The sequence below is a fragment of the Sparus aurata genome, chromosome 9, assembly GCF_900880675.1.
Source record: "Sparus aurata chromosome 9, fSpaAur1.1, whole genome shotgun sequence".
Classification (NCBI taxonomy): domain Eukaryota; kingdom Metazoa; phylum Chordata; class Actinopteri; order Spariformes; family Sparidae; genus Sparus; species Sparus aurata.
Genome location: NC_044195.1, coordinates 36,605,411 through 36,628,477, shown reverse-complemented (window position 1 = coordinate 36,628,477; position 23,067 = coordinate 36,605,411). Strand labels below are relative to the sequence as shown.

At 44.4% G+C, this 23,067-nt stretch overlaps 1 protein-coding gene and 1 pseudogene across 2 annotated transcripts in view; both read left to right on the top strand.

The window, feature by feature from the left end:
* Positions 1 to 6,159, top strand: part of LOC115588657 (transmembrane protein 237A-like) — a 7,354-nt gene extending 1,195 nt beyond the window's left edge. The window contains exons 2-11 of one of the 2 annotated variants that reach the window (XM_030429384.1): positions 359 to 433; positions 509 to 637; positions 1,460 to 1,565; positions 1,701 to 1,882; positions 2,052 to 2,172; positions 3,220 to 3,411; positions 3,483 to 3,556; positions 3,810 to 3,897; positions 3,989 to 4,110; positions 5,968 to 6,159. In XM_030429384.1, the coding sequence (XP_030285244.1) occupies positions 364 to 433; positions 509 to 637; positions 1,460 to 1,565; positions 1,701 to 1,882; positions 2,052 to 2,172; positions 3,220 to 3,411; positions 3,483 to 3,556; positions 3,810 to 3,897; positions 3,989 to 4,110; positions 5,968 to 6,035 (1,152 nt within the window). In that variant the 5' untranslated portion in view covers positions 359 to 363 and the 3' untranslated portion in view covers positions 6,036 to 6,159. The remainder of the gene's footprint in view (positions 1 to 358; positions 434 to 508; positions 638 to 1,459; positions 1,566 to 1,700; positions 1,883 to 2,051; positions 2,173 to 3,219; positions 3,412 to 3,482; positions 3,557 to 3,809; positions 3,898 to 3,988; positions 4,111 to 5,967) is intronic. The other variant, XM_030429385.1, reaches the window with a different exon arrangement.
* A 247-nt stretch (positions 6,160 to 6,406) lies between these two features.
* Positions 6,407 to 23,067, top strand: part of LOC115588656 (abl interactor 2-like) — a 44,426-nt pseudogene continuing 27,765 nt past the window's right edge.

Genomic DNA, 23,067 nt, shown 5'->3' with positions numbered 1-23,067 from the left:
CTGTGATCACAGCAGGACAGCTGATGTTGTCTTGGTTTGTTTTTGTCCCCAGCCTCTTCAGCTGGAATAGTTCTGGTGCTGCTGCTCTGATGTAATGGTCTGGTTCCCCTGTTGGTCTGCAGTTCACATCCTGACACTTGCTGTGTTTTTATGTGGACAGGAAGTTGTTCTCTGAACCCAGACCAGTAGAACTCATACTCCCTGTGTCCTCCTGTCCTCCTGTCCTCAGAGCTCAACCTGATCCAATTATCTCAAACAGCATCCTCGTTAACCTTTAATCAACTGACCTAATTAAAAACTCTCTGTCACACTAAGAGATCCTCCTGATCAACTTCACTCTTGTTTCGATCTGTTCCAGAGAAGATGCCGACGGTGAAGAGCAAGAAGAAGAAGCCGAAGAAGGAGGTGAACGATGGAGAGGAGCAGGGAGAAGGTGAGACCGTCTGCAGCTCTGTTCTACTCCGTTCTGTTCTCTTCTCTTCTACTGAACTCTCTGTGTTCTCCTCAGTGGGTCTGGAAATGGAGATGGAGGAGGTGACCAGCAGGGGTCACTGTGACAGCAGAGACCCACTGACCCCAGAACCGCAGGATCCAGCACCACAGAAGAAGAAGAAGAAGAAGAAGGCTCTAACTATCGGTAGAACAACTGTTGAAGATCAGTTCAGTGTTGATGAACGGCTGCAGCTCAGATACCTCCTGACCTGAGCTCTCAGTGCAGGCGCAGATCTGCAGGGAAGTCTGCGTTAGAAACAAACTGGGACACAGACTGAACCAGACTAACAAGTCCACTTTTATTAATGTGTCTGTGAAACAGGTTGAGATGTTCCAGGTCAGAGTTCAGTCTGAGGAGTCTCCCTCACCTTAGTCCAGACAGTTTGAGGAGACGTTGATTTATCTTCTTGTTTTAAACCTGCAGGTGAAATGAAGCAGTGAGATCAGAGACACTGACAGGTTAATGAGCAACACATCCTCAAAACACCGCTGATCCCTGCAGCGCTGCAGCCAGAGTTGTGGACGCTCCATCCAACAGTCACAGTTAGTTAGGGTCAGAAAACATTGTGGTTCCTGACTGAATGTGTACAACTTCAGCTACGATGAGTACGTGAATCAGAATCTTTGAGCCGTGTGGAGGCCAACAGTGAAACAGTGAAGTTAGAAAGTGAAGCGCAAGAAGTAAAACAAAGAAATCGGGCAGGAACAACAGGCTGCATTCGAGACAAATCCTTTTACAATTTATTTATGAGTTTATTTGAATGTCATGATCAGAGATCATGTCAGACTGATGAGATAAACTGAGACAGGTGTTCATTTCTGTGCTGAGCAGAACCAAAAGAATCCACCAGAGCTCTGATCTACTGTATTTTCTAACCCTAACCCTCTTATTGACAACACGTCTTAGTACAAAGAAAGATGACTGTTAACACGTCTGATCATAAAGCTGTGATGTTTTTAATGACAGACCAGGACACAGAGAACGCCGACTTACCCAACGGCAACATGGACGAAGCCCTGATGGACGGAGAGGAGACGACTGTGGCTGTGACCAGGAAGACCAAGAGGAAGAAGTGAGTACAGCATCTTCATCATCAGTGAGTAAACTGATAAACGCTGACCTGATGATGGAGCAGTCGTCCTGACAGGAATGTGAATCACATCTAATAGTTGAAATATTTTAATATTTAATTATTATCATCACAAAGCCAGACCTTTATGATGTCACCTGTCAGGAAGGTGAAGGCGACGGAGCACAGCAGCAACGACCTGGGAGCTGAAGACGATGACATCATCACAGATGCCCAATCCCCCATTCCCCAGCATTCCCTGTTCTCCGCTCCACACGGACACAGTCAGCCGGTCGGGAAGGTCTTTGTGGAAAGAAACAGTGAGTCTGATTTAAAGTTGAGTTAGTAACACAGCAGCAGAGAACACACACATTTACTTCTGTCAGTCTGAAGTCAACAACAGCTTCACAGCCGTCATCCACCAGAGCAGCTCAAAAAAATCAATACAAGGTCAAACGTGACTCTACGTGAACTCCTGTGACCCTGCAGGACGTTTCCAGGCAGAGCGAGTCGATCATCTGAGACACTCTGAGCCGATGGATGACTACATGGACCCACGACAGATCTGGACCACCAGAGACGTCGCCATGAGGGTCCACAGTGGCTTCAGGTGTGCACACACACATTACGCAAGTTACACAGGTTACACACATTACACACAACCACAACACACACACTTTTTTCCATGACTGGTGATGGCCTTGACTCACCTTCACTTTAAGAAGCAGGTAAGTAACCCTCACCCTCACTAAGAGGGCAGAGGTCCTGTTCACACCTGTACCACCATCCATCTTTAGTGATCCGATCAGTGTTCAGTCTCAGTCTGTCAGGTTACAGCTACACCTGCATCTGAGCGACCACCTGTGATGTGATGTCACTTCCTGCTGTGTATGAAACAAACCGTCCATCACTGAGACAAACAGACTCCATGTTTCTACACAAAGACTGAAAGAAGTTCATTTGCTGAATGAACAAGAAGGTCCAAATAATGCAGAATGAGTCAGAGACAGAGTTTCACAGAGTTTATAAAGTGTCTCCAACTCAACAACTCACTAAACTGACACATTTGTTAAGGGAGTCTGGGGACTTTCTCCACGGGGACAAAGAAGGAGCCTATATTGTTACTGTTTAGTGTCTTTGTAACATGTGACATGTTTAGATCAATAACATGTTTCTTCTTTCATAAATGGAGTGTAAATGGTGACATCAGTGTAAACAGTGTGTTCAAACAGCTGATCAATGTTGGCAGGTAAGACTTTAGCACTTTAGACACAGAAGCAGACAGGCTGGTACAGACATGCTGCCACAAACTGACACTTTTTACAAGGAGACAAACAACTTCAGCTGAAAGATTTAATGCTGAATTTACAACAAGGACACAATGACTTACAATCTGTCACACACACAGTTTCACTACGTTAGAAAGTTTGTTTTAACTCAACAACTCTTAAAATCACCACATTTGTTAATGGAGTCTGGTGATGCTAAGGTGGTTCACTGGCGGATCAGTTGAAACAGACACCTGGAGATTATTGAATGTGTGTATGTTTGGCTGCTGGATTGCTCCGAACTGTGGCACCTCAGCCAATCAGAAGCTAGCATCTGCAATAATGATGGAATGACCTCTGACCTGTGCTGTGTTTCCTGTCGTCTGCAGGGTGATCGGCCTGTTCTCTCATGGTTTCCTGGCTGGTTACGCTGTGTGGAACATCATCGTCGTGTACGTGTTGGCAGGTGAACAGATGACCACGCTGCCCAACCTGCTGCAGCAGTATCACCTGCTGGCCTACCCCGCTCAGTCTCTGCTCTACCTGCTGCTCGCCATCAGCACCGTGTCAGCATTTGACAGGTCTGTGAGCCTCTACATTAACCACACTGAACTGAATCCACACATGAAGTCACACCTGTTGTCACCTGCAGGGTGAACCTGGCCAAGGCCTCCATGGCTCTGAGAGGCTTCCTCACTCTGGATCCTGCTGCTCTGGCTTCTTTCTGTGAGTCTCACATGATGAAGATGATGATACTTTGTACTCCATTACAAACTTTAGTTACTAGTTAGTTTATAAAAGAAGATGTTTGCACAGAAACACATGAAGAGTTTATAAAATCTGATGTTTAGTTCTAAATCAGAGTTCAGATGAAAGCATCAGTCCATTGATGAGTTACTGATCAGACCTATTGATTGAATTTGATGTATTTGTAATAAAGTTGAAGTTTGGACTGTTCTGTTCTGTTCTGTGTGTTCAGTGTACTTCATCGCCCTGATCCTGTCCCTCAGTCAGCAGATGACCAGCGATCGCATCAACCTTTATCCTACAGCCAACGAGACTCTGTGGTGAGAACACGTACTCTCATACTCTACTGTAATCTACTGTAATCTACTCTACTGTAATCTACTGTAATCTACTGACCGTCGCCCCCTGCAGGCCTCCAGGTTCAGAGCAGCAGATCCTGCGGCCCTGGATCGTGGTGAACCTAGTGGTGGCGCTGTTGGTGGGCCTGGCCTGGGCTGTGGTCTCCACACGGCCCGACATCGACTACACAGAAGGTCAGATGTGGTTTATACTGACAGTTACTGTAATCTGATCACCTGTCATGTTACCTGTCAGGTCAGGTTTTCGAGGAGTTAAGGTAAGTGAGACATAAGGTGAGGATCAGGTGCAGATTTATTTACAGTGATAAAAACATAAATCGCAAAAATGATTAGTGTGTTTTGGAGTGAGCGTCATAAAGTCAAAGAAGAAAAGAAAGATCGAACGAAGCAGCGGCTCCTAAAGAGGCGTGACGGTGACGTCATGATGATGACATCGGTGTGTTTTCACGGTGTTTCCCAGGTGTCCTCCTGTCAATCTAAACCCATGGACAGTTTATAATCATATGGATGCTGTTATAATGTGTAGTGATAGAAATCCTGACCTACCAAACATCCTGGAAAGTGACAAAGTTAAGTTTTCCACTCTAAATGACATAATTACATGTTCAGTAAAGCGGACGCCGTCTGACTCTGTCACAGCGGGGACGGACCCTGACGCTTCTCCACGTACAACTGCGGTTCTGTTTTTCTCATAAGTTACCAAAGGCAGTTACAGTTACTACGTTACTGTTGTTTGATCCTGTAACGTTGCTTTGTGGGACATTTCTCTGTATTTAGTTCAAATCAATTCAAATCAATCTTTATTTGTAGGGCACTTTTCATACAGAAAGTAACACAAAGTGCCTCACAGAGATTAAAAACAACCAAGAAAATAAAGAAAAGAAAATCAAAAGAACCCATCCCTCCCACCCACACACACACACAGACCCACACAGACCCACACAGACCCACACACTCACACTCACACATACACTAGCTGCCACTAAAGAGACATGGCCGGGCAGCGAGACCTGAGGCAAGGAGGAAGCTACCTTTGGGGGCCAGAGATCCCGGTCCAAGGCCGCAGGGAGCGCCACCACAGAGACCCCCCAACCCGGGCAGACAGGAGGCCCCGCACCAGGGTGCAGAGCCCTCCAGCCACCCGGGCCGAGACCGTCCATGGGACAGCACCCCCAGTGGCAGACCAGAGATAACTCCCAGTCTGGCAGGCCCCCATGAGGAAACACTGGAGATTAAAAACTGACAGACTCAAACAGTAAAATAAGGCAAAAGGCATAGAAGCTAAAAACACGAGGGACTAAAACAGTAAAAAATGATAAAAGATACAAATGCTAGGACTAACACAGCATAAAAGGAATTAAAAAGAATTAAAGAAATCAATTAAAAGCCTGATTAAAAAGGTGGGTCTTGAGCCTCTTTTTAAAAACCTCAACAGTCTGTGCGACCCTGAGGTTCTCCGGCAGGCTGTTCCACAGTCGGGCCCATAATAACTGAAAGCTGCCTCCCCGTGCTTTTTTTAACTAACCTGTGGAATGGTTAAAAGGCCGGTGCCGGAGGACCTCAGGGTCCGCGGGGGCTGATAGGGTAAAAGCAGGCCAGATAAGTAAGAAGGCCCAAGAAGACCAAGAAACTCAAAATCAATCCTGAACTGCACGGGGAGCCAATGCAGCGACTTTAAAACCGCTGTAATGTGTTCCCGCCCTCCGGTCCTCATCAGCACTCGTGCGGCTGAGTTGAGTGAAGGACCTGTGCAGCGCCGGCTTATCCATTCACACTGGTTCTGTTCGCCAATACTGCACCTCTGATTCTACCTGCAGAGGCGGATCAGCGCCAGAGCACCGAGACTTTCACAGAGAGGAGGAGGCGGAGAACTGGTGCAGGATCTCTGCATCCGAGCGGCAGAGTGAATGGGGCTGCTGTTTGTCACTGTGTTGTTCTTAAAGCTGCCATCAGATGGCGCCGCTCAGGTCAGTGTAGGGTCACGTCACTGAGCTGTGACGTGTCATAATCTGATGACCTGTGTCTCTGCAGAGTTCCTGATGACCATGGAGGTGGAGGGGTACCCGAGAGCAGACGAGGCGCTGGACATCCCCGCCTGAGCCTCCGCACACAGAATCACCTTTATATTCACTGATTGTTTTTCTACAACATGTCAGCACACACTTTGTTTACCTCCGTGGGATTTTGTAAATAAATAAATAAATACAGGACATGTACAGTAAATGATGTCAGTTGTTTGGTGTTGTTGCTTTCAGCTTCTGACCACAGGGTGGCGCCACTGCTGGAAGAATCAGCTGAAGGGATCTGATAACATTTAATGATCATCATCACTGTTTTTATTTGATTATGATAAAATCAATTGATTTAAAAATGTTCTACTTTGGCTCTGAAGAAGCATGTTATCTGTAAAACATACAATATCTGTCTCCGAGTGCCTTAAAAAGACCAGTGGTTGAGTTAATGTTGCTATGGCAGGTCACATCTGCGGACGTCACGTTACATCAGGAGTCTTTTCTTTTCATGCCACTCTGTACTTGTACTCCATCTCAGAGGGGATTGCCTACTCGTTACTCTTACTTACATTTCATGATGTTTCACGTTCTACTGTTGACGTCTTTACAACAAGTCAACGTTTCTCTGAATGGTTGGTGTTAGCTTTACGTCCTGCAGGATTATCGATAGACGAGCGGCACCTGAACGCATCATTTAACTGATGAGAGGGAGACCTCGTCATAATTACACGTTTTTCTTAAATTGTGTTATTTGAACCACGGATGTAACAAGTTTCTCCTTATTATTCCCTAATTCGGTCATCTGTCAGTGGACTTGCTCTTCCGTTGAGTCACATCTCCCCCGTCTGATCCCGGTGATCGTGTCATAGTCGCGATATTTCCCACAGGCTCGTGAACGCAGCAGCACACATCCAGTGAGCGCGCGCCGCAGCCGTTAGTATTCCAGCATGTAAAGATGGCGGAGCTACAAATGCTGCTGGAGGAGGAGATCCCGGCGGGACGGAGAGCTTTACTGGACAGTTTCACCAACCTGGAGAGAGTCGCGGAGTACTGCGAGACCAACTATGTCCAGGTACATGTAGTACTAATACTGCAGGAGTACACGGAGAACGGGCTAATGTTAGCGGGGAGTGGGCGGTGGAGTGGGAGTGATGGCATGACAGCAGCAGCTCCGTTAGATCCACTGTGGAAGCTGAAAGTGACGAACAGCTGAACTCTTCATCTCCTCCAGATATTAAACCACCAACGTCTGTTTTATGACAATTCTACTTTTATAAGTGATAGTTATAATTAAGACAAAATTGACTGTTGAATCTTACGTAATTAAGTCTTCTAGTTTTAAAAGTTGCTTTTCCACTTGTTGGTGTGTTAATTTGTGTGTTGCACTAATGCCGAGTGACGGAGAGAATCCTGTTTGTTCGTAAATTGTCTTTTAAAATGTTCTTTAAGCTGTTTGACTTCTGCAAACGAGCAGGAGTAAATACGAGACAATATTTCTCAGTGGAGTCTGGTGTGACACCTTCCCCAGTGTTCCCAGTATCCCTGATGGGACTTGTTGTGTGAAGGGCAGCAGCTGCTGTTTATTATTGATTTATTGATTGTTTTGTATTGTTTATTACCAGAATGGCAGAAAACACCGATGATTGCCATCACAGCACAGTGTAATGACAATAATGTACTTCAGTATGTTGTCGTGTCTGTTACAAACACAAAGATATTCAGTTTCCTGTCCCAGCTGACAGACAGGTGATATAAACACACCTGAGCCTCACCTCTCTGACCATCAGAGCAGGTAGACTTCATGTGCTGTTGATGGTTTCAGAAACATCTGGTGATGAACAACAGACTGATGACTGGCCTCTTAGCTCATCTTTACCTTTTACTACAGCTGTGTGTGTGTGTGTGTGTGTGTGTGTGTGTGTGTGTGTGTGTGTGTTATTTTCTTGATTCACTGATTTATTTAATGTTTGTTCTCAAAAATCTGATAAAACGGTTAAAAATCTTGACGAGTGTGGAACCAGAACCTTTAATGGGCCGACATCAGAATTCTGATGTTTTGATTATTTTTTCTCAATGATTGTAAAATGATTGAAGCTGATGAATCTGTTGGATAGTGACCAACTAATGAATGCATCTGCTGCAGCTTTAATATGAGACAGATGCATTATCAATCTAAGACTTATTGATCTATGATTCTGATTCTTCATTTTGACCAAATCCTCCTTCATGCCTTTATTCTCTCTCCTGTGTCCAGTTTTCCATTTTAAAGTGTTTCCTCTCCCCTTCTTCCTTCCTTATATCCTTCCTTCCTTATATCCTTCCTTCCTATCCTCCATTTAAATAAGTCTGTCGTCTCTCTTGCGTCTCGGAGAAGTAACTGTGTCCTCTCAGCGTCGACTCTCTGGTTCATTATCCTCTTCATGTCTAACCGGGCTCAGTACTGGATGGATGGCCTACATTCACTCTGCTCAGCTCTTACATAATCTAACAGTGTTGATCCTGTTTTCGGGGCTAAATGTTTGGATTGAGGCTCGACCCATGTGACACCCTGACTGACCTCCTCCTGGTTTAAGTGAACACGGATATCAGACTCTGTCAGGACTCAGTCTGTCCGACAGAGCGGCTGCTCGTCGTGGTACTGTTAGTTAGGTTACGATTGAATATTGTCAGTAAGATAGTTTTAATTTCCTCTGTGTGTTCTGATCACATCGCTCCTGATGGAGCCGGGCTGATGCAGGATTTTAGAGACAGCACTGGATTAAGAGTGTTTGAGCTGAAGTGAAGAAAAGACCTGTTCTGTGTGGATGGAATTGTACAGATGTAGAGTTAATTAAACTGATCAAAGATTGTTTATATAGAATATTAATCAGAAAAGTAACTGTCAACTATATCTGTGAAGCAATAAAGGCTGTGGAGTGAGCAGTACAATGTTCCCCTCTGAAGTGTGCTGGATATTAGAGTACCTGTACTTTTACTTAGTTACATTCCAGCACTGCTCTCAACGAATCCACTCATCCTGGAGCAGGAAGATGCTCTGGGCTGCTACATGCTAACATTAGCAAGCAGATGTCATATAAGCACCAGGGACAGGACGGTTGTCAGGGACGACGTTAATGTCATGTTGAACAGGTAAATGATGGGTCAGTGTTAACTTCCAAGGTTGCTTCTCTCTCAAACCAGTTAGCAAGAAAGACACCTTCACTGCTGTCTGATCACAGCTGATCAGCTGTCTGATCAGTTGTCTGATCAGACAGCTGATCAGACAACTGATCAGCTGTCTGATCAGACAGCTGATCAGACAGCTGATCAGACAGCTGATCAGTTGTCTGATCAGCTGTCTGATCAGCTGTCATCAGTGGCGTGTACAGACTTTTTGAAGGGCAGGGGCGAAAACACAGCACGTTCTCGCCACTGAAGAGGGCACTTTAGCGTGCGTTTTGGCTCCCAAGAGGGCAGTTTATCATGTTTTAACCAGCCAAGGGGGCGACCCCCCCCCCCCCCCATGCACATCACTGGCTGTGATGCACTCTGCTAATAAGACTTCCTGTGTTGTTAATAATGGAGTGGCAGCGTGCTCTCCTCAGTCCAAGTGTTGATTTCTCCATTAAGTGGTCTGTAAAATCAAGTTTTGATATCAGCACATATTAGAAAACAAATATGCCGGGGCGCCGTTTAGCTCAGTTGGTAGAGCAGGCGTCCCGTGTGCCGAGGCTCTGCAGCGGACCCGGGTTCGAGTCCCGGCCCGGGTCCCTCTGCTGCGTGTCACTCCCCCTCTCTCTCCCTGTTTCCTGTCATGTCTTCAGCTGTTCTGTCAATGAAGCCACAAAAAGCCAAAAAAATACTTTAAAAAAAACAAACAAAGAAAACAAATATGCCAATAGCGATATGTCTGTGACAGACCTCTGTAGGGTCACATCAGACGATAAATCTGTCGGGGCCTGGCTTCCTTATTGAAATCAATGCATCATCATATATAAATCTGATTAATGAGATCTTCAGTTTTTCAACAATGTGTAAAATAAAGATTACTTGCTCACAACAATCTGCTCATATTTTGATGGATCAGTATTAGCTAAAATAATTCTGACGTTTGTTTACTGAAGCTCTTCATCCTTCAATCAACATTAATTTCTATGAAGCCTACCTCAGGATTTCAACACATTCTCTTCACAGATGCGCCGGAGCCGAGTCTCTACTGAGCATGTGCAGACACACACACAGAGTCCTGTCCACAGCTGGTTCTGGTTAGCTGTTAGCTGTTAGCTGTTAGCAGAGGTAGTTGTACTGTAATGTGTGTGTGTGTGTGTGTGTGTGTGTGTTGGAAACCATGGCGATTGGTTTTCCAGTTGAAGGAGTATTAGCCTCCGCCTTCAGTGTTGGTGCCAGGAACAGCTCCTGCGGGGGCGAAACAAGCTGAGCGTTTGGAAAGATGGCATCTTTATCAGAAGCCTGGCAGTGTTATGCATGAGCACTGTGTGTGTGTGTGTGTGTGTGTGTGTGTGTGTGTGTGTGTGTGCGCGTGCGTGCAGCTGACATGATTACTTATTTCAGTCCTTTTTAATATTCGTAGTTTACTTTTCTGTTTGCTCTCTGCAGCAGTTAGAACAGTAGCGTTGTTATCTGGATAAATATTTTCTCCTACGTTTCCCAAAATACCTGAGAATAGCACTGAAATGATTAGTCAAGTAAGCAGCAAGTCAGGTTACTAAAGACACCATCTGCTTTTCTCAGTTTGAAACCAAAGTATATCCATACTGCTGACATGTCAGCTCATCTTCTTCTTCTTCTTCTTCTTCTGTTGTCTTCTCTGTCTTCTTCTTCTTCTTCTTCTTCTTCTTCTGTTGTCTTCTCTGTCTTCTTCTTCTGTCTTCTTCTCCTGTTTTCCTCTTCTTCTTCTTCTTCTTCTCCCTCCTGTCCCTCAGCCTCCTTCGTCTGAAGTGTAACTTTGGTTAATAAACTTGTTGTTGGTTATAATCTCTTATATAACTCCTTGTATGGCCTGGGCTCCATCTGCAGGATGTGTTAGTCTTGTGTAACAGAAGGCTGTGTGTGAAATGTGTGAACTGTCCAGCCCTCAGACGGCACTCGGGGATCACACAGCCACCTTTGTTAGACTCTCCAAATTTTATCTGACCGAATTGCCCGAATTCTGACAGTAACACGAGTCATTCACAGGTTGTGAGGCTTTTATTACCGTTTCACAGACGCGTCTTTCACAATGTTAGCTTTTGGGTAAAAGTGCATCACATGTAGGGCTGGGACGACATCTCAAACAGGAAGTGGTAGTACCTGCGGAGGCTGAGAATAGCCCCTCTCACACAGAGACGCTGCATTAACGCTGCAGCGGCGGTTCGTCAATTCTCCGCCGTTGGTCATTCACACAGAGTGAAGCACCGCTGGAATAAAGACGAACCGCCATGTAATTCACACAGAAAGCTGCGCTGCCGCTCCTAAAGAGACGTGACGGTAGACGTCATGATGATGATGTCGGGGTGTTTCCCAGGTGTCCCCCCTGTCAATCTGAACCCGCGGACCGTTTATAATGTGAAGTGATTGAGAACCCGGCCCCCTAAACATCCTGGAAGGTGAAAGAGTTACGTTTTTCGCGCCAAATTACATTATTACATAATCGCCATCAGTAAACAGGTCGCTGCGTGACTCTGTCACCTGCGGGGACGGAGGCTGTTTTCTGGGGGAAAGTTAACTGAAGTCTCGGTCGGGAGGGCTGACCACCGCAGTGATTTATATCAATACAACCACTTGAGTGAGTTAAAGGTTTTTGCCGGTGACAGATGCTGTTTTTCGGGCAGAAATGTGACGAAGAGTTGGTAGGACAGGCGGGAGGACAGACGCTGCTCCGCCTACAACTGCGTTACCAACGACAGTTACAGTTACTACGTTACTTTTGTTTGGTCATGTAACGTTAAATTAATCGTTAGATTAGTCGACTAATCGAAAAAATAATCGCTAGATTAATCGTTTGAAAAATAATCGTTTGGGACAGCTCTAATCACCTGACAATGTAATTACATGGCTTGGCCATGACAAAACTGGCTTCAAGGCCTGGCGCTCCTCCTCTTCTTCATTGGTTTTGCCAGTGGACTAAAAACCACACGGCCATCCACAGTATTGGAGTTTATAACATCATGCTAATCACTGATGGGTGCTGTCTCGAGGGAGTGATATTGTTTATGATATAGATAATATTTGTTGTAATGATCAGAGGATCAGTATTGGACAGATTAATGAGATCAGCAGCTGAGCTGCGGGTGGTGTTTCCATAGTTACAGTTGACTGACAGCTGACAGCCTCCATGTTGATCTATAACTGGAGTTTATCATGATGAACACAGACTGTATGTGATGAGTCTCTCTATCAGTCTCTTTACAACATCAACCAACAGAATTCTCTGTCTGTATTCCAGCTAGCAAGCTTGGCTAACTAGCATTCGCTTTCAAAGTGGCTAATGTTAGCCTGTTATTATATAACATCTGCTGAGTCAGCAGCAGCCTCACACACTCATTGGCACCTGATGGCCCATGATATTGATCTCTGACAGAAAAATCTGTATCTGTAGAGCTGCACGATATATCGTATGAGCATCGTCATCACAATGTACATGTGCACAATAGTCACATCGCAGAGCCTGCGATATAGGAGGCAAATGAACTCATCTAATTTCAAGGGTTCCTGACACACTCGCTGCATGCAGACTCTGTATGCAGCAATCCATCAATCACATTAGTTCTTAATCAGTGTGCCCCTGCACATGGAGTGAGTCGCTGCTAACAACATTGAAAAATGAGCAACGAACAAGAGAAAATCTCTGAAAACGAAGACTTGGTGCCAAAAAGAAAAGCAACGTCAGTTATCTGGAATTATTTTGGCTACAAGAAGGATGATATTGATCAAACACGTGTTCTGTGTCGACAGTGCCTTGCATCTGCTGCCACAACGAGGTAACACAACTAATTAGTTTGGTCATTTACGTCGGTACCACACAGCTCAGTACAATAAAAAGAGGTAAGATCAGTGCAGGTTAATTGTCCAAAAGATAGAAGCAGTGCAGTATAACAAAAAGTGCTGTTCAGGTCATCTGATGAAGTTCCTGTATTTTTTGATATCACAATATATATGGCACGGTTAAAGAAATCGCAATGTCAGTTTTTTCCAATATCGTGCAGCTCTAACCTGCAGTTAGTTTTACTGTTTCAGTGCACTCGTGTCATTTTGGACAGTAACGTTTATTGTTAAACTGCCTCCATTATCTTTGTATCCTCCTTTTTATAAAAACATCCTCTGATATACCAATTTCTTAATCTTTACTATTTGCATCACCTGGACCTGTTTACACTGAGTCGTAAAGAGGAGGCCTGTGATTAAACATCAGCCACAGCGAAGCTCCAACTGTTACCAACTCAATAAAATATATCATCGCCTTGTGTAAATGTTCTGAGGCAAGCAGCTCAAAATAGATAAATAAAATGTATTGTTTTGTATCTGTTTCCATGGAATAAAATGGGGTCTGACTAAGACCTGGAAATCAATCAGTCTCATCAGCAGTCTCCTCTGTGTAATGAAACCTAATCTAGTCCTCCAGCAAGAGTTCGGTTCAGCACTGATTGTTCATAACGACGAGCAACAGAGGATTTCTAGTCCCTGTTGAGTCTCCAGCTGACGTTACTGTTCTTAACTGAATAATTATCACACCCAGACACTAACGAGTTCAGCTCACTCAGTCCCGTTCCAACAATATCTGCTGACGAAGAGATTACCGTATTGACCCGAATATAGGACGACCCTGATTATAAGACGACCCCTCTTTTCAAGACTAATCTTCAGAAAAAGACTCTGATAACCAAAATTCGTTTCTCAGTAACAAACTCCACACCTTCCTGTCAGTCTCTTGGAAGCGGCCGCTTAGAGGACCACGATAAGCTTTTCTCTTACTGTTAGCGTTTTCAGACGATCTTTTTAGACCCGCCATCTTCGGACGTTACACTCCATAACTCCATATTTCTTGGCTGGCTGACAGTTGTTTGGCGCCTCCGCTGCATTGATCTCATTATCTTAAAATCAGCATCATAGCTCCGCCTCAGATGTCTGTTAACTTGCCACACTTGATCCACTTTGCTCCATAAAATCACTGCGTCTCTCCATTTTTCATCTCCTGTCACTTCTTCTCCGCTGTGATTGACAGATAGCTGCAGCCACAGTGTCAGTGACGTCTCTACAATAAGCTGGCGCCCTCTGCTGTTGCGGTCGTGTAGCGACACAGACAACTATCAGCATGTGTCAACGGTTAGACCCCGATTATAAGACGACCCCACTTTTTCCACATAATTTTCATTGAAAAAAACCTCGTCCTATATTCGGGTCAATACGGTATTATGTCTGTAAATGTTTGCTGTGTTATGAAACTGGTCGCATCATGTCATAAGCTCAGTTCTGGTCCGATCATGTTCCTATTGACCAATCAGAGTTCTTGTTTTGAACTACTTGTGTTTTTAATGTTTCATTACTTGAATGACTTTAATATGAAATATGAAACAGTTGTTTTTACAAACTGATGTGCTGAAAATCTGACTTGATCACGACATATATAAGTTAATATGATCATAACTTTTAACAGTGTCATGTCACACCTTCAGGGGGTGACAGCTCTGTGTGTGTGTGTGTGTGTGTGTGTGTGTGTGTGCGTGCGTGCGTGTGTGTGAGTTTCATCTTCTCATTTGTATTTTCAGTATAATTCATAAAACATAATTGTGAGCAGCAGAGTGTGTTCATTAAATCAGGTCAGAGGAATCAGAGCGTATGTTTGATTCCATGTACATCTGAATCATCTACATTTAGATAGAAATGAAAAAAACTGTGTGTGTGTGTGTGTGTGTGTGTGTGTGTGTGTGTGTGCGCTCTGCCCTGTCCTCAGGCCAGAGGAGGCAGACATCCAACTAGGTCACAGCTAACAGGACATCAGATGGCTGAAAGAGAGAAAATAAGGACGATGTGATGAAGTCAAGTCAACTTTATTTATAAAAAACAAAATCACACATTTACCTCGAGGCTCTTTAAAATCTGAGATGACTTGTCTGTCGTCAGAGCCTCCAGACTGAGGAGAACAACGGGAGAAAGAAACAGAGGAGGAGCGACTGATCAGGACGGACAGACAGGAAGCAGATGTACAAAATAAAGTAACATTAACATGACAGTATTGTAGATAAAGAGTTAATATCTATATAAAGAGAAGGAGTGCGAGGACACAAAGGTGCAGGTCACATCACAGTGCTGCAGTTTCTAATTTTAATACAAATCCTTGGAAATGATCCATATTTGGCTCAGGTTTGATATGACAGAAACATTGAGGACTGAACATGTCTAAATATCAGCAGGCGTGTTTACTGAGTGTAAAAAGGGTTTGGTCCACGTTCAGTAACCCAACATGTTCTCCAGCACCAGTCAGCTGATAACTGCATCACACAGGAGCCTAACACTGGGCTAGCTGCAGGCTAACGCTAAGCTAGCTGCCGGCTAACGCTGAGCTAGATCAGGATAACACTGAGCTAGCTGTGTGCTGTTTCTATTGAGATGTGCACAGTTAGCATTTTTAATGGATATATTTAGTTTCAAACATGAAAAAAAAGGAAACAAACAGTAAACGGTTCAACCAAAGAAGAAGTTATGAAGAACAAAATAAAAACAGAAATAAAACAACACAGCTGATGTGTTGATCCTCTCTCTGCTCCACCACCTCATTAATGACAGAAATACTGATGTGTCATTAATGGAGACAAACCCTGAGACTCAGACTGAGGGTCAGACTCTGTGTGAGAGAGTGTGTGTGTGTGTGTGTGTGTGTATGGAGGACAGAGACACACATTGGTGTCAGTGTGTTTCTTGTCAACCTCAGGCATGAATGAATTAGTGCTGACCTACATCATGCTTCAGAGCACACACACACACACACACGCACACACACTGCTGTATTATGAAGACATACAGTGTACATGTGCACAGTTTGTCTTGTTGAAATGCTGAATTTGACATTTCAGGACAAATCATAGGTATCTTGTGTGTGTGTGTGTGTGTCTCCATTATTTTAATGAAGGTTAATGAGTTGACGTGTTTTGTCTGCCTCTCTGTCTCTGTTCATCTTTCTGTAAGTTAAAGCAAAACTCTCTTTTTTTTGTGAATGTATTTGAGTCAAACCTCCGTGTAAAAGCATAATTACGATGAAAGAGGCACTTTTAAGATTTACTGTATTTTCGTCTTCAGGTCAAACTCATTTTCAATGGGAGTGCATGGGGCACTTTTACGATAGCATCAAAATCACTTTTTTTAAAACACTAAGAAGGCTCGACACAACATGAAACTTTGCTCTTCGTCTCCGGCAAAAAGCTTTAACTCACCGAGTGTTTGTGATGAAAATAAATCTCCGCGACTGTCAGCTCTCCTGACTTAGACTTCAGTGAACTTTCCGCCAGAAAAACAGCCTCCGTCCCGGCAGTGAGAGAGTCAGACAGCTTCCAGTTTAAAAAACATAACTTTGTCACTTTCCAGGATGTTTGGTGGGTCAGGATTAGGGCTACACGATATTGGAAAAAACTGACATTGCGATTTTTTTTTAACCCTGCAATATGAAAAATACAGAAATTTTCGTCAGATGACCCGAATAGCACTTTATGTGATGCTTCATTTCAAAATGATCAGCATTTATATTTCATATGAGCTCATTCATGCGTGCGCCCTCCCAGAACTTCCATTCCCCACGCTGGCTTACTTTCATTTATAAAAATTACGCCTGTCTAATTTTTCTTCGGTTGCAGGTTGGGCGTCGGTAACAATTTATAGCGGGTCGCTCGGGTGCGAAATGTAATTTGTGCTACTGTAGGAAAACGGGTCGGATGCAGTTTTAAGTATGGCGTGTACGGGCGGGTTTTCAAAATAAGACCTTTGCAGGATTCTGCTGTGTGGTACCGATGTAAATAGTCAAACAAATTAATGGTGTTACCTCGTTGTGGCAACAGATGCAACACACTGTCGACACAGAACACATGTTTGATCAATATCATCCTTCTTGGAGCTGAAATAATTCCAGGTAACTGACGCTGCTTTTCTTTTTGGCACCAAGTCTTCGTTCTCACGATTTTCTCTTGTTCGTTGCTCATTTTTCAGTGTTGTTACCAGCGACTCACTCCATGTGCAGGGGCACACTGATTAAGAACTAATGTGATTGATGGATCGCTGTGCATGCAGAGTCTGCACAGTCTGCATGCACAGTGTGTGTCAGGTACCCTTGAAATTAGATGAGTTAATTTGCGTCCTACATCACAGGCCCTGCAATGTGACTATTGCAAACACGTACATCGCGATGGCGATGCTCACACAATATATCGTGCAGCCCTCCTCAGGATCTCAATCACTACACATTATAACAGCATCCATATTAGGGGTGTGCCAAAATATCGATACTACGATATATCGCGATATTTCGTCTTGAGATACATTATCGATACACTGGTGCCAAATATCGATATTTAAAAATGTAAAAAAAAAAATATATATAGATTTTTTTGTTTGTTTGTTTGTTTTTTGTTTTGGCCCACCACCACCCCTCTTCTCAATGGTTTAAGTAGCTCTGAAACCCACACATATAGATATTTAATGATAGTTGTAGTCAGTGTGTGTGTTAAGAAGAGACACTGTGCAATATACTCTTTGTTTACTTGGCTGTCATTCATGTGAAATTGATTGACAATGTTTTGTAATTCCTGTGAAATGGATTCAGTGCAGTCAATAAATTCAGAATTTCTTCAGTGACACAGATATCGTGATGTATCGTGGATGAAATTCCTTGCAATATATCGATTATCGCAGAATCGCTGTATCGTGATATTATCGTTATCGTGGGCAAAATATCGCGATAGTATCGTATCGTGAGGTACCTGGTGATACCCAGCCCTAATCCATATGATTATAAACTGTCAGCAGGTTTAGATTGACAGGAGGACACCTGAAAACACACTGACGTCATCAACATGACGTGTACCGTCACGCCTCTTTAGGAGCCGCAGCGCCGGCTTTCTGTGTGAATTACACAACGGGTCGTCTTTAAGGCGGAGCTGCTTCCCTCTGTGTGGATGACCATCGGCGGAGAATTGGCAAACCGCCGCTGCAGAGATAATGCATCTTCTCTGTGTGAATGGTGCTATCGTCTCATCAACACGGCACCAGAACCAACATGGATCCAACTGGGTCAGAAGGGGCGGGGCTTCAGCTCTGTCTGAGTAAGCAGGAAGGGGCGGGGCTTCAGCCCTGTCTGAGTAAACAGGAAGTGGCAGGGCTTCAGCTCTGTCTGGCAGTTTCCTCTGTAATGTAAGAGAGTAATCAGTGTGTTTTTTCTCTGCAGGCAGCCGACAAGCAGCAAGCTCTGGAGGAGACGAAGAGTTACACCACCCAGTCTCTGGCCAGCGTCGCCTACCTCATCAACACGCTGGCCAACAACGTGCTGCAGATGTTGGACATCCAGGCCTCACAGCTGCGCCGCATGGAGAGCTCCGTCAACCACATCTCTCAGGTCTGATGGGAACTCATTAAGGACACAGATCATCCTCCAAAATCACTGATCAATCCAAGTGTTTAGTTAGTTAATGTGAGCCCACAGACACTGAGGCTGATGGTAAACCTGCTCCTTCACTGTCAGCACGTATGAAGTCTGTGTCCATTAAACATGGCCGACGTTACTCACAGAGAGAGCACACAGGCCGTCATCCCGTATGTTCAGAGCAGCAGCTCCTCTCAGTTACACGCTGAGGAGGCAGAGGTCAGTGTCAGAGACAAACATGGCGGCTGTTTCCACACGTCTCATCCATGTGTGATAAAAGTCTTTATTTCATGGTAATCAGTCTGAAACGTTCCTGTCAGAACCAGCTCCATGTCAGGGAGCAGGCACCAGAGCATCTGCTTCATTATTACTGACGAACCAAGAGCTGTAAACCTGGAGCTCATCCATTGGACAGTTTTGAGTGATGTCATCCTAATCTTAGAGAAAGTGACTGATTCCTCTCTTAACAAACATCTTCGTTTAAGGAATGAGATTAACTGTTTACTTAAGATCAAGACCCTACGTTTGCCAGCAGCTTCGCTTAGCTTAGCTTAACTTAGGTTTGTGTTTTGTGTGTCACTGGCCACCAGACACCTCCCCTCTCATGTGAACCTGCTCATGGCCAGATGTGGAACACCTGGGCTGAATTATGGAGTTGATAAGCAGCTTAGTGTGATATTAATGTTTGAGGTCAGTGAGGCGAAGTGACAGAAACATGTCCTGGTGTGTTGACGTGGTTCAGGCGGGTCCTGGTGTGTTGACATGGTTCAGGCGGGTCCTGGTGTGTTGACGTGGTTCAGGCGGGTCCTGGTGTGTTGACGTGGTTCAGGCGGGTCCTGGTGTGTTGACGTGGTTCAGGCGGGTCCTGGTGTGTTGACGTGGTTCAGGCGGGTCCTGGTGTGTTGACGTGGTTCAGGCGGGTCCTGGTGTGTTGACGTGGTTCAGGCGGGTCCTGGTGTGTTGACATGGTTCAGGCGGGTCCTGGTGTGTTGACGTGGTTCAGACCGCTGCTTGTTGTTTTTGTGTGGAGGACTGAGGTGGACGTATGGATCGGTGGTCAGGGTTTCTCCTCCAGGGGAATTTTATCTTTCAATAAAAGAAGATGTCTCACATAAGGGTGTCATGATTTAGATTTTAAATCGAAATCGACCGAAATTAAGTCACAATCTCGAACTTCGAATATAAAAATGGATTCGTCGATGCTGCCACGCCCCCATGTCACGTCCGGTCGGCTTGCCAAAAAAAACACACAGGTGTTGAAGTGCTGCGAGTCAACCTCCTCTAACTCAGCTACTAGCTAAGCAAGTAGCTATTAGCTACAGCCAGTCAAACCACAGCATGGTGTTACACCATTCCTGTTCGGCTCCCGGACCGTGGTCGGGAAGCACAGGGGAGGTGAATTCTCACACCTGTGTGTGTGCACTCACACCTGATGCACACACACCTGACGCACTCACACCTGATTAGGGCTGCACGATTCTGGGAAAAATGTGAATCACAATTTTTTTGCTTAGAATTGAGATCACGATTCTCTGGCACGATTTTTTTCACAAAATGTTTATTGCACTGATGAACTTGAACAAAAAAAAACCTTTGCTTTGGCAGAGGCATACTACTATGCCTCTGCCAAAGCAAAGGTTTTTTTGTTTTGTTGAAGTTCTATCATTGGATGAAAAATGATTTTTACAAGAGTAAAAAGAAAAAAAAAAGTCTCCAAGATAAGAGGGCATCCTTTAATACCTCATGTTATACAGTGTTTACTGGGGCCGTATCCTTGGCTAGGTGATATGTATTAGCTGCTGTGTTTCTAAAACGGAGGCGTAATATTCCTCCTTTTCCAAAAGCCGCCTCTGAGGTAGGCGTAAACATGTGACGTGACGTGAAGCCCGAAGTTGGGCTGTGAGCAGTTGACAACGAATTTGTCTTCAAAATAAGAGCTTTACAATGCACCCCAATGGAGTTTATAACTGGGTTCTTAGCGGGGGGCTTTTAATTTGAAAGTAGCGACCGTTTGTAGCTTGTTGCTACTACAACAAGCTAACACAGCCATACAGCTAGAGATCCAGGAGACGCTAGCATCTCCCGGATCTCAGCGGCTGTCCAGTTGCTCATCTCGCAGGCGAGGTGTAAATAAGTGTACCCTCCGATGCGGCAAATCGGCGGACCAAAACAGACCCTCAATTTGCCGCCCTCTGTCTAAAACCGCGGACCTAGCCGCCCAAAGGACGGGCAGATTAGCGGCTTGCTGCCCCGTCTAAAAACGGCTTCTCACTCACTCCTTCCAAACACTCAACTGCAGGAGGGCTTCCTCCACTGAATCACGTGTTGTAAAGACGCTTTACCACAGGTTGAGGGCGGAGCCAGCGGCAGTGCTGCGTTTTGGGGCGCTTCAAAAAATCCGGGAGGAAAATAGGAGCATTTGTTTGTGATTCAGCTCGAGATATAAAATGCTTCAGAATCGCTGTGTGTAGAAATGAGATCACGTGTATGTGTGAATCGAGATCGCGATTTTTTAACGATTTTTTGTGCAGCCCTACACCTGACGCACTCACACCTGATGCACACACACCTGACGCACTCACACCTGATGCACACACACCTGACGCACTCACACCTGATGCACACACACCTGACGCACTCACACCTGATGCACACACACCTGACGCACTCACACCTGATGCACACACACCTGACGCATCGCCCTGTTCCTGAAAGGGGCTACGCCACTCTAACAACAACGGCAACTTCAGATGCAGGAGACCCATAGACAGAACTTGAACCTGCTCCTCTTTCACTGAAGTTGCAGGTGTGGAAGTATTTTGGATTTCCAGTGAGTTTTGTTGACAACGTTTGCGTTGCAACAAAAAAGCCACAGTTTGCAAGCTCTGCAGAAACTAGATGGCAGGTAATTTAGTTGACTGAAGATATACGTTATTGTTACATTATGTAGTATGGTATATTGCGAACAAAGGTCAGATATTATATTGCATAAAAGTCTAGTCAAAAAATGGCATAGCAACCTGCGCTTTGAAAAAAATAAATGTAAAAATTGAGAATCAAACCGAACCGTGACCTTAAAATCGAAAATGTAATCGAATTGGGGATTTGGAGAATCGTGACACCTCTAGTCTCACGTGATTTTTGACCTATAATCAAAGCTGTGGACGAAATGTTGGAGAAGCAGACAAGCAATAAACAACAACAAAAAGGTCCGACTGCAGCGACAGACAAACAGAACCTGCTGCAGCTGTGATCACACACACTGTGGAGAGAGTGTGAGCATCATCAGTGATCTCACACACACACACAGACACACACACACACACACACACACGAGTGAGGCGTCGGGGAGGATTCATTCTTCTCTCTGTTTTCTTCTCGTGTCAGTCGTAGATCCATCGATACAGTTTTTGTCGGGGCCGATTTATATTATTAGTAACCAATGAGGCGATAACCAATAATTGATCTGATCGACATTAACATGGAGAAAAAAAATGTTAGTATCAATTTACTGTAGTGCTGGAGCTATGTACAGTTTTGAGGTACTTGAGTATTTTAATTTTCTGCTGCTTCACACTAAATGTATTTGATTACTTTAGTTAGTAGTTGCTCAGAGTACTGGAGATTAGTGTTGCAACAATGAATCAATAGTTGTCAACTATTAAATGAATCCCTAAATATTTAGATGATGGATCGATCAGTTTGAGTCTCCAGTCCAACATCTGAGGCCGAGACACTGATCAACAGTTTATCACATTTTAGAGCGAACAACTAACTATTCTAGAAGATCATTGACAGATTAAACAAGATGAAGACAATCACCTGCACAGAGGAATCAGAGCAACCTGTTGTTGCTTCTCTGACTGATTCACACTTCTGTCTCTGTTTCACTTCAAGTTTCACTTATACTGTGGATGGAGGTTGAGTCAGATGAGACACTTCTCTCTGAACGCAGCCTCGTTAAATATTTATTATTAGTCTGAAAGTAGAAGGAAGGATCTAACAGACTGAGGCTTCACCTGCAAGTGAGACTGAAGGTGACTGTGATCATAACATGAATCTGCAGACTGAAGAGGGCTCCATGTTTGTTTCCTACAGATGGAATCTGAACACTGACTGTGTATTTAAACTGTTCAGCAGTTCACATTGTGAGTAATCAGATTACTGTACAGCAGAAGTCATGAGCTGCTGGTGTGTGTTATTGTCAGAGCAGGCCTGTGATTTCACTCCATAATTACCACTGTGTGTTCATCACAGCTGCTCTGTGGGCGACTCTGTTAAACTCTGTTAAATCATCCTGCACCAATCAGACGGCAGAGAGTCCTGAAGAAGACACAGTTCAGACACAGACACACTGATTCAGGTCTGATACAACACACAACACATACATATATCAGACATACATACATACATACATGAACATACATACATCATACAGACAGACATACAGAAATGACACACATACAGACAGACAGACAGACAGACATACAGATGACATGACATACAGACATAAAGAAC